At 40.1% G+C, this 12448-nt stretch overlaps 1 protein-coding gene across 1 annotated transcript in view; it reads right to left on the bottom strand.

The window, feature by feature from the left end:
• ANTXR2 (ANTXR cell adhesion molecule 2) overlaps nucleotides 1-12448 on the bottom strand; it is a 111938-nt gene that overhangs the window by 93983 nt on the left and 5507 nt on the right. The window contains exons 4-7 of the mRNA XM_035548555.1: nucleotides 8373-8454; nucleotides 7260-7367; nucleotides 7096-7164; nucleotides 6132-6212 (exon numbers count right to left, since the gene is read on the bottom strand). Coding sequence (XP_035404448.1) covers nucleotides 6132-6212; nucleotides 7096-7164; nucleotides 7260-7367; nucleotides 8373-8454 — 340 coding nt within the window. The remainder of the gene's footprint in view (nucleotides 1-6131; nucleotides 6213-7095; nucleotides 7165-7259; nucleotides 7368-8372; nucleotides 8455-12448) is intronic.

Below are 12448 nucleotides of genomic sequence, written 5' to 3'. Positions count from 1 at the left end.
CTGTCACAGCATTCAAGATCTTAAGTGACTAGTCAGGTGTTCAGAGCTGTTGTCTGCCACTGCTGCACGCCCTTTATATAGGGGTCCACTTCGGCCCTACTAGCCTAGCTGTACACAGTCTGCACAACCTAATGGCAGGAATGCATTGTCATGCAGAGAGATGGGCACAGGAACCATCCAACTGACACAAAACCCCCAGGTATTCAGTAACTATCATTCACTATTCCAGAGGGCTTTTACTGTCTGTTCTTTACAATCAGAGCAGCCTTCCCTCTATTATCAACAAGACTTTTACTGGAAAGAATTTTTACAATTAGGCAGTAAGATTTTTATAGCGCTGTCTTCTCATACCACTTGAGCAGGAGTCTGCCACTGGGTCTGTTAAGAATACGTTTATTTTAAAGGACCCTGGGTACATTACAGCCTTTGTTCAAGTTTTGTGTTCCTAGTATGCTCCTTTTATGGTTCAAAGTAACCCTGTTTTGGTGTTGGAGTTGACATACCACAGACACTGAGATTTCCTCTCTCCCAGGAGAGGTGGGTACATGAATAACCTGAGGAATCTTCACCACATGGGGTAAGGTGCCAGGCAGCAAGCGGTGCTACTAATTTCAGTGCCAGCATTTCCACGAAGAACATTTGGTATAAGCACTACTGATAGATGTATTACTCTGTTCTTCCAAGAATCTTTCCTTCCTGTTGTCCTGTCTCTTCATCCATCAGTTACATGGCTAACTGACCTTCTTCCTATTTCTGTCAATACCCTTCCAGTGAAGGGATTTATAGAGCTGAAGGCAGTAGGCAAGGTACAGCTGTAGGTGGGTTGTCCAGACAATGAGTACCTTGCTCCATGGTGTCTCCCCACACCTATGCTCAAGTTCAAGACCTAACGAGTCTTTCATTTGGTTACAATATTAACTGCGAATTTCCAATTGTTTTTTTGATCAAGTTACAACTTTGTGTTAAGGACTAGATTTTTTTTTTTTCTGTGATAGGCTTTGCCAACTTAGAACCAATTTAGCTTCAAATGTGCAGTAAAAATTCTTCTACCTAATGCAACTGCTCAGCTCATATGCCTTGATCAGGTTTTTTTTTTTCCACTGTGTTTAAGGGTGGTTGTACCTAAAAATGCCCAATTCAAAACTGAGCACCCACAAAAAGAGATGAACACTTGTATTTCTAATCCCGTTCAGGTAGAATTCTCAATAAATTTTTGTAACAATGCAAGGTAAAACAATTCTAGACAGAAATGTTTTTTAAACTATTTCCTCTCAAGTTCTCCATGTGTCAAGATCCTGTAGTCTTACTAACTAGTTCTTAGGGATTTCTGAAGTACAAAATATATTTTAACTTCCAGCATTAAGTGCTGCCAACTCACTTTAACACAAAAATGTTTTGAAGTCTACTTCTAACTGCCACATACTGTAATAATGTTACTGAAGCGAGCTCCATTAATTTACCTTCTTACAGGCCTTGTCCAGCTCTGCCTGCAGAGACAACCAGACAACTTTCACAAATCGGTAGGACTTGTGTTTGCGTAAGGGGAAGAGGAAGCAGAGATCATTATCTCTTCTTGCTTTTCAGAATGTGGCACATAAAAGCAATTCTGACTTGCCTAGCTGTGTGAACCACAAGCACAGAAACAGGCAAAATATGAAAATATTGCAGGAACAATTGGAAATCAAATGTCATGCTGATTGACAGTGGAGTTCTATGGGGGTATTGCAGGCAGGAACTTCAGCCTGATTTAAAAAAAAATAAAATGGGGTAACAATCTTCCAAAGACAAGCCTGCCAGCAGGTATAATGTGCACAACAGAAGCAGGGAAGGCTGACTGTACCACATACTGCCCCTGCATTCAAATACGCAGCCAAATACAGATAGGTTAGGGCAGAGAAGCAGACAGGGTGCTCGAAAACACGTGGAGCTTTCCAGCAAGGGAGCAGAGACCTTTTTGTCCACTGTAAAGCTCCATGTGTTTGATTCAAATGGCAGCAGCATCCTGGCTCCCAGATCCTTAATTTAATCACTTGTTCTCACTGTTCCTATAACTTTCATTTCATAAATGATGAAATAGTTCAAATAAGTGTTCATAACTGCAAAATTTCCTGCTTCTGTGAATAAAGGCATCTTTTGCTCATGTCCTTGACAGAGTCCAATACTGTTCCTGCATTACAGAGAAGTTAACCTGATGCCTGATACGTTTCACAAATTTTTCCAGGCTGCCAGCCCCACAATTCCCAGTCACCTTGTGGAAACTGATCCTTCAGAGAAATTTGGAGTGTCTGAGCTATTTAATGAGGACAAAGTCTCCACAACGTTTCTCTCAATAAAGGTTCTGGTTCAGGACTATGCATGGCGAGATGCAATTGAGGCACCCTTGAGTTAGCTTGCTTACAGACTGGGTCCTGACCCTGCTAATCTCCTCCCAAAGCTGCTCAGTACCCGTGTGCCTGATAGCTGTAAAGCCAAGTGCATCCTCACCAGCCTCCCCCGAAGCCATTTAGGAAGGTGGTAGTTTGATTATGACAGACCGACTCAGTCCTAACAATGAAAATGGTAACTTCCTGAATGGTTCTTCAAATATAAATTAAACAAACAAACAAAAAGCTTAACCTAAATAATATAGGGGAGGAGAAGGGGAAAAAGAAGTTTTATTGTCTTATATAGTACTGAACTGTCACATGCTGATATAAATTGCGCAGTCTGAAACCCTTTCAGTTCACACTGCTATGGGTTGCTCATGAGGCCATACTCCATGTAATTAACAGCCAAACTGCATCAGTAAACTGCTCCTAATAGCATAATAACTTGCCTTCAGCGTTTTTCTTTTAAGCTCTAGACTTCTACTCAGATTTATTTACTCTGACAATGCTGTTCAGTTACTACTTGATAAAGTTAGATACTAGCAATGCCAGAAGAGCTGGAAACTTCAAAAAACAGACTTAAAGAAGTCTGTGAGGAGTTTTTAATCATTTGTCAGTATTACTTGAAAGAAACGCAACACAATGTGGAGGTGCTTAAATCCTCAAAACTTCACTGGCTTTTTTGTCAGAAGTAAGGTCAAAAAACAATACACAAGCTTTCAAGATTTGAGCTAGGTTTTCTCTAAATGCTAATCTCCAGCTGTCTTAAACATTAATCCATGGTCATCATTAAACATATTTTCTGCATCTGTCCAAAGAAAATAAATTGTAATAATTTCTTAGACTGCAAGCAACTGCAGAAGCAAAGCAGGTTGTAGTAGATCCTGTAAGATAAAGTTTGTCACCTTTTTTCCACCAGCAAATGAAGATGAACTGTTCAGCATTCTGTCAATTTACCAGAAGTATAAAAATCAGAGCAGCCAAATATTTTGCAGCTGAGAGTCCAGTAAAGACAAATGTAGTAGAAGCTCCTCCTACAATTCCTACTGAATGTTTTTTTTTTGTTGTAGTTTTGCTTGAGCGTTTTAATTGCTGGGTCACTGCTATTTCTGTAAACAGTACTTTTTTTTTAAACAAGAAATGTTCAATAATAACGTTAACGGAGGATTCAGAACTGCACCTTTGATGCTGCACTTCAAGCAATACTTCTGCATGTTTGTGACTTGGGTATTTCCTCTTTATCTCTTTTGAAATTATACTTCCCTTTTATGACAGCATGTCTCTTTCAGCCTGTGTTCTTTAGCTAACTTGCAAATTGAAATGGATTTATAATTGTAAATAATAAGGAAAACTGTGACTATTTCATATTTGATTAGATCTTGCTTATCGATTTTATAATGCAATGAGAATGAATTGTCACAATCAGTCAAAACCCTTTCAATGGAAATCGAGTTATAACTACAGCATACTAAACAATCATGGTAATGCAGCCACCATGTGCATTAAAAAAATGGGGAAGAAAAACTATAGGTACTTCCCTGCACACACTGTGGTAAAAACAAGGATGCTGGCAATGTGTCATACTCCAGCTGCTTCCAACAAATACACTTAAAGTGCTTTACTAGAGAAGAGAAAAGGAGAGTCTTAAATGTCATGACAGGAGAATGAAACTCCAGTTAGACTCTGCTTTTCAGGAAGCTGGAAACAATATTCAAGCCCCTAAAAGCTCTCAGAAGGTATCACAGCACTAACACTGTTTTTGTGTGATCACTTATCCAAACAAATGAGACTGATGAAGCAAAGACTGAAGCAAGTTGATATATTTCCTATTGGAGAAGTTTTCTCGTGCTCCTTTGTTATCAATTACAACATTTTCTACAGACCCAGAAAGCCACAACATAGTCTTTTTAAGGACAGAAATAAGCAGCAAGCTGAATGTTGAAACATGTTACAGCTACAATCTGCTAAACAATTCCAGACTTAAGTCAGTGTAAAGAGCAGGCTATGTTTAAGCTATAGAACAGTTTCCTTTAAGTTTGCTGTTTCTGCACAGTCCCTGTCCTAAACTATTCCCTTAAAAACAAGGTGCTGCAATTAGGTGCATCTTTTCTTGCTCTACAGCCATGATATGCATACATCTGCTACTTTTACACGTGGGATTTTCATGACTGCCAGAAGAAGGTGGACTGAGACTTGTACAAAAGCCATCTGCCAAACTGACTCTGTCCACAAAAAAAGGACAGTGCTTGAAAGCTCCTGGGAGGAACGAGACAAATAGTCTGAGACTGCCCAGAATCACACTGATGAAAAATAAGGGAAAATGCGACAGTGTGCAGGATGTGCTAACCTTCTGTATATTTTAATTATAGAATTCTCAAGCTGAGCTCTTCAGAAACCTCAAGAGATTGTACTCCTGTTGCCTTCTCAAAGAGCAAGAAGAGTGGAGAAATCCAACTCATTGAAGGGTCCAACCTGCAGGTCAGTGACTCTTGTTTGAAAGGACACTCCAAATGCAGGCGTCTTCTTCCTTTACCTAGTTCTACCTTGACAAATGCATTTTGAAATTTAGTACCATTGGAAATTTATTTGCTTAATGAATTGGGACTAAATATTTTGCTCTTATAGATAAGTACTTTCTCTGGTGGCTTCAAATGTTGCATTGCTTTGCACTAGCAGAAGAACTGATTTGTGTAAGTATTTAAAATGGCATAGATTGAGATTTTAAAAAAGGAGTACCACATGGGGTGTATATCATTTCAGGAAAATAAATGTCACTGCATGAAAAGGTTGATTATCTCTCTTTAGAATGTGCAAGGAAGCTTCTCAAATTACATTTATTTTAAGCAATGAGAAGGAAAAGAAGTTGTTTCATGATGCCGTTAACTTCCACAAAAAAAAACACACTATTCAAGGGAAGTGATAAATTCATGACTGCATAATATCCTGTATGTGAGTAGTATCCTTCATTTATTTAAAATAGAAAAAAAAAGAAGGAAAAGGAAATGAATTATAACCCTCAGAAAAAGGGTTTCATTGTTGGTTTTGACTTGGCAGTAAGCTTTTTTCCTTTTTTGCCGCTTATGTGCAGCAGCAGCACGCTTAACCTTGCATAAGGCACGCGACCTTTAGTTGAAGTACAAGGCAAATAAATTAGGTCCTTTCAACCTCAGGTGTCTGCTTTAAACGCAGCTACAATACTGTCCAGCCCCTGACCACAAACAAAATGTTCCTCTTGCTTTGATTCTTGCTTGCAAATCAGAGTAAGCAGTTGAAGGGCCCCATCTCACTGATGGGAGTTTCTCATGGCATGTTAGGAGGAACTGAAAGTCTCGTTACTTACAAGAAAAACAAGCAATTAATGTCAAGGCTAACGTATATATTTAGAATGCTTCTCAGTATACCAAGATTTGTGCAATATATATTTGTCACTCATTCTTAATAACTTTAACCAGTTGTTCTCAACTCTGTTGGAGTAAAAGTCTCAATTTGTTTCAGATTAAGCCTGTAGCAGCCATTCCTCAATGCATCCTCCTCAAACCCACTCTACTTTACAGAGCTGGGAGCTATCAAACTCTATATGAGGTCTGAGCATGAAAAATTGCAGGAGCAGCAGGCAATGTTTACTTACACAACTGCATCTCTGTGTGTAGAGCACAATATATTGGTATTACACATTTAGGAACCAATTCTGCCTGGAAGAGCAAGTGGAAGTGGAGAGTATGCTATTATCTTGAGGAAATGTTCAACTTATTGCCTGATACTCACAGAATTGATGATCCCCTTAAGTGCTTGGAATCCTCCAGTGACAGGGAAGACTTGCTCTTTTGTGTCAGCAATTTTTTCAAGCTTTGGAGAGAAAACACATGGAAACACATGAATCACTTGGCAAATGAAGCTCTTTAAATGATTTTTCAGCCTTAAAATATAAACAGATGTACAAAAAAATACACCTTTCATAACTCTGCAAAGAGAAGGAAAAATTTGGGTTCCCTCTCCATTGAAGAAGCTACCCATGTTTTTTCTAAATGGGAGGATCTGCGAGAACCTACTGCAGATAACAAAATGGTGTAGTAGCTATCCATCATGTCAAACAACGACAGTAAAAAAAGCTTTTAGGGCCTGTATTTCGGCAGTAATTCTACATCTCTTTCCAAAGTTAGTTTCTCTCTTCGCTCTGCGTTACGTTAAAAAGCCTTTCTACGTGCCTTTATTATAGTAAAGCATCTCTTGTACACTGCTCCTTTAAGTCACGTTCACACTACAGAAGTAGCTACAGGGATGATTAGGACAGTTTTGCCAGAGAATGGCAGATCTGGAAGAGCTTTTAGTTGGTGAAAGATACCAATCCTTTTTTTTTTTAGATTTCTTTTCTTTTATCCTTTTCATAAGGTTGTTACATGTTCTGCTTAAAGCTTGTCTATAGCTATGCAGTTAATGCAAGCTGTAGCCTAATCTGGTTAGTGTCTTAATGGAAGATTTTACCTCTGTCCCTTGCAGCAGGCAGATATGAGGTAGCGAGGGTATTTCTGGCAGGTTTTTTCTGCACCAGAAGTGCCACCCACACGTTCTGTTCATGCCTGTATACGCATTTGAGTGTCTGCTTCCTGAGCCAGAGAAAATATTGTACTGCCTAATGTAAGTAAAATCTATTTATGTATTATTTAACATGAAACACGTAAAACCCTGTAACAAGGTATGGCCTACTAATCTAAAATAGTAACGTTCTTACCTGTTGTTGCACAAAATCGAGGACGCCAACACAGTAAACTCTAGCCCCCAGATTTCTGGATATCTTTGCCTGCCGGGGAACAGAAGAGAGGATTAAGTATTTTTTCATTCAAAAGGCAACGCAAGCTCTTCAGAATACAACGTGTATTTTCACCTAGTGCTCACCTCCTTCTCTGCATACAAGGGAATCTGGCCATCTAGCTTGCCATCTGTCAATGCAATGATGATACTAGAAAACCTTGATGCTCCTTGCTTCTTAATTTGCTCATTGGCCTGAAAATAAAAAAATATTTATCAAACTTAAAATTATATCTGAACTTTTAACCAAGATGTCTCTTCTAAGCTAACATGGCGTTTGAAACAACATGCTGCTTTATCTTCAAACCCATCTCTTCCGACGATCCTCTGCCTTCCTTTTACATGTTACTAACAAGGAAATCATTTGTCACTATGTTACAGTTAGTAGCGAGTGCATCTCTGAAGTGCCAGGGTCAGTAACTGATCAGTTCTTGAAAAAACTTGATTCCTTCAGAATGGATGCTTTGAGTTTGGAAGCTCACATTTCTTTAAATCCACCATAAGGTTTTCTCTGCTACCTGCAGATTTTAAATGTCAGTCAGTAGGTTCCAAGATATAAGAAGAGTGGCTTACCATTACCATTTTTTAAACAGCAACAAACTTCTGTTTGCCTAGCTTTTCAGCCCACAGATCGTAATTACAATCTTGGCTCTACAGGCCTAAAGGAAGAAAGTAAGTTTCTATCCATAACCATGAAAGCTTAGATCCTCACCTTATTCTTTACCATCAGGGCTTGAGACTTTCAGCAAAATGACCAAGTGTACTTTCACTGTTTATCTCAAGAAAATATAAGTGGTTCAAAAAAAATGCCAATTGTTTCTAAAATTCTGATCTGTGCTGTTAATTGTCAATGAGCACCTTCTTTAGAAGGCACTGCTATATGTGCAGCCTGACAAAGCTGTGTGTATTTACCATGTACCTGGTATTCTGTGTCAGCTGTTCGATCCAGAAAAAACAAACACTCTCTGGTGCAAAGGATCAAACCAAGGAAATTGCATATGGCAAATTCCTGCAATGGCTGGTCTGCCTCCTGCATGGGATCTGCTTAGTGTCCGGGCAGTCCCGGGACCGCAAGAGAGCCAGAAAGATTTGAGTGTAACTCACCAGAACATAAAATCAATCCATTTATGTTACAGATTGTGTTACCCAAAGGGTGAGAACAGAGGATGTTTTGATTGCAAGAGGATGAGTACAACCTACCTGTTTTAATCCTTCATGAATGTATGTGTCACCTGCTGGTTTCACCTCCTCCAAATCCTTAAGACCTTGCTTGATTTTCTCTCTGAAAACAAAAAGGTTAAAGATTTCAGCATTGATTTACAGTGGGGAAAGATGTTACTTTATTGATGGAAAAAATTAGCATTTGTCGTAAACGAAGCCTGAAATTAAAATCTGTAAAACATGGCATTTAGCTACGTGTGGAGGCAGATCTTATATTCACAACAGAAGCAGCACTGTGCTAACAGTTAGTTTAAACCTAAATAACAGAACATGCCTCAGTGAGTCAAAGAGCTGGATTCAGGTAAAATGTTTCAGAGTAGATGCCACAAAGAAGTGACCAAGCCTCAGCATTAAAATGGCCCAACAGAAATTTTGTTTTATTAAGTTTACTTTGTTCAATTAAACTGACTTCACTTCTGATCACGCTGCAATTAGAAAAGGAAATCCCTTAAAATAGCAGTCATATTTCTAGTTAAATCATCCTGGTCAGTCTGTGGCTATTTAGTAGGGTAGGAGAGAACTGCAATAATTAAACTCTTCTGCCTTAAAAAATCAGTATCCATAGGCAAAAGCAGCATTTGTGGGGCACCTCTTTTATCTAAGGAAAGGGAGTAGCAGTAAGGATAGTGTTAAAGATTTTTTCCAACTAAATCTGGAAGTTCTTAATTCTTAAACAAAGTTCCAGTGAACCCCCAGAAAGTTGCCCTAGGGAAAAAAAAAAAAAAAAAAAAAAAAAAAAAAAAACAAGTAAAGACATGTCATGTGGGGCAGAACATATAGAATAAATATAGGTGACAATGAGGAAATAAGCAGGGGTGAGGAGACAGAGGGAAAATACATTGCAGGATGCATTAAAGCTTTCCTTAAGGCAAGCAAAATGAGAAAGAATGCATATGCCGCTCTGCCTGAATGCCACCCACTAGGCATTTGTTCCGCTGATGGGGTTCCTCTATGTTTAGAAGCTCTGTTCCAAAGTACAATCCGTAGCTGCAATAAGCTCCCAATCACAGGATCAACTGATACAATTAAAAATAAAAATAAAAAATGTCGCATTGAATGTATGGAGAAGAACAAGTTATGTAAGATAATACAATCTGTTTGATCCAAATATTTTATATTCAGCATCTATAGAAACAACTTGAAACTGATTATGTATGAACGCAGATTATAAACCACATACTTAGTGCTTGCCAGGATGAGTGACAGCACATCACAGGCGTTAGCGTTCTGCTGCCAAGAAACAAGCAGCAACTCAAGTCCCAGTTTTCTGAAACAGATTTCATTTTGCAAAAATAGCTTTTGTACAATCAGTTCAGTTTTATTTATCTAAAATGTCTTGTGACCCAGCCACACAGAAATCTCTGGTGTTTCCAGGCCTCTGCCTACAAGGAGTTCCAGGAAAATCTTTGGCAGCAACAGCTTTTTTAGCTGCAACTTAATCAGTCACCATCCTTTTTGGGGCACGTGTTACCAGATCAGCCCAGCCAGACACAGGGAAGCTCCACCCCTGCTTTGGGGGGGGTCAAGTAGGAGCAAGCCCTGCTCCAGCTGTCACAAGGTGAAAGCAGCACTTGCGGCCCAAGCAGACGCCCCCCAACAAGCATCAAGAGAGATCAGTCAAGTCCCACCAAAACTCACACCCAGGAGGTTTAGAGGGAGGGCACAGGAGCTCATCTCTGCCTGAATCCCTGCAGTAACAGGACCCTCTACTCAGCCAGTTCTAGTACTTCGAAGCCCTCTTTCTTGCTCTGCAGTGCTCTCAGAACTCTCCTCTCCCTAGTTTCGGTAATGAGTTGTCATAGCCACAAAACTCTGCAGAGAAGGTCTGGTTTTATATGAAGCTCATCTGTACTGAAATAACAGAACCATGACCTCAGCCTGGGTGTCTGGACACCACTGCACTACAATTCAATAATGGTAATAAAGGCTGGATTGCCTTTGGCATCGTGGTTTAAGTCAGACAAGGGAGGGAGGTAGAAAAGGCAAAACAAAATCAGCAACTTGCAGCCTGTCTGTGTTTGGGCTGAACAATCACAATTTTAATATCTCTTCCCCATTCAGCATATGTGCTGCATCACACCTCTGTCTTTTAGAAAAGGCACATTTAATTTGTTTTACATACCCTGTCTGTTCTCTCTTACAAACTTTGCAGCTACTTCAGATAATGCATCTAGTAGCAGACGGGCAAATGCAACCATGGCTATAAGCACTTTGTCATTTTGATCCGAGGGTTCTTTCGGATTATCTTGTGAACTTGTGTGAGCAGGGGCTGCGCGTAAGAGCCCAGCCCAGCTGAACTCAGGAGAGGTGCCAGGTTGAGCCGTGCCCTTTGGGGACCTCTGCTGTGCTCTGTCTCGGCAAGCAGGACCTCATGCCAGCATTACACACTCCAGCTGGAGAGGCTTTGTTTGCTGCGTGGGAGGCTGTGCCAACTCCTCTGGGAGGCACGTGGGCCTGTCTACAAACACCGCTCCCTGCCTGGGCCAAAGTCTACAGCGAACTCGTCTCCCACCTTCCGTGCCCCAAGACAGGGTGCTGCAGAACTACGCTTTGAAGTTAAACCAGACCATTTAGTAAAGAGAGATTACAAAGCAGCCCAGCTTTGCAAACAAAGAAATCAATTTAATGTAAATTAAAACGTAGCAACCTTCCCTTACCTGAGCATGCTCCGGAATTCAGATTTACTTAAATACTACGGAGAGCTAGATACAACAATAATAATTACTCTGCTTCAAAACATGGACTTCAAGACATGGACATGGACATATATGCTTCAAAACATGGACTCCTGCACGTGCTTTGAGTAGAAGACAGACAGGCACCAACTTTCCTGTACTTTATATAAAGAGCAAGAACACAGTCTCTGTAAATGGCTCTACTTTGGCAAGCTTCTTGCACCAAAGCACAGGGTTTGCTCTCGTGACCAAGACTGAATGTGCCTAAGTATCTTGCTAGGTTACGGAATGTTCATACTCATCTTGTCTGTGAGCAGCAAAGGAATATTCAGTGAACTCCATCAGGACAAGCATGGTAAGGTGCAGTTGGTAATGCATCAGGTACTTAAGGGTCCAATTTTTGCACCTTCAGAACATAATCTTTATCTCCAACAGAATCAGCACAGCTACTTCTGGCCATGGACACCAGTTAAGTACTGCAGAATCGGGCTTACAGAAACCTGAAATTCTGCTGGCCAGCATACAGCTGGCTAGAAGAGAATGCAGAAGACATTGACATTTGCAAGTGTAACTGCTTTTCTGAGCAGCTCCCTTTTTAAAAGTGGTAGCATAGCTGAACCCCAAATGTGAACACACAAATCTTTGTTCACCGGTCTGTATACAGTTTCCAGTCAAACTTCACTGGGGAAATGAGCATCTCTACAACAGTAGTTTCCATTTGGGTGTTACTTTTATTCCAAGTATTTGTCACAGCATTGTGTGTACTGTGGTTATCAGTGACTTCTCTTTGCACAGTTATTCACATAGTCCCAAAAAATGTTTGGCAATGCAGGGGCGTTAGCACTGTGGTGTGGGTTTCTTTATATCCACAGCTTTATTATATAGGAAAAAGCAGCAATCACTTTGTGCAAACAATTAGAATGCTTTGGCTTTTTAAACAAAAAAGACCTCTCTACTTTGAACTAACTGCTGGGAATGAGTTGAGGTTTCACAAATTTCTAATTGGTGAATTAGCAAGTGAGTGAGGGGAAAAACATCCCAGCAAAGCTAAAATGCATGTAAACTAACAAGGCTGGAGCATCCCATAATCACGCACACCCATCCCTGATACCGCGCTGTACTTAGCCTGCTCACCTCCTGTTCAGAACAATGAGAATTAAAATTGTAAGTCATTTTTAACTGTTGACTTCTTCAATATTTAAAGTAACAGCTGTTCCAGCTCTATCTATCCGTTCTTTCTTATGTAGATAGAGTCAGGTCACAGTTATTGCTGTCTCCCCTCCACCTTCCTTTTAATTCCTCCTAAACATGCGCAAAACAATTGGCAAGCCTTGTATTTAAGAAAAGTCCTAAAGAGGAACCCACAAGAGCATAAATGGG

The sequence above is a fragment of the Cygnus atratus genome, chromosome 4 (genome assembly GCF_013377495.2).
Source record: "Cygnus atratus isolate AKBS03 ecotype Queensland, Australia chromosome 4, CAtr_DNAZoo_HiC_assembly, whole genome shotgun sequence".
NCBI lineage: Eukaryota > Metazoa > Chordata > Aves > Anseriformes > Anatidae > Cygnus > Cygnus atratus.
This window is presented reverse-complemented; position numbering and strand designations above follow the sequence as displayed.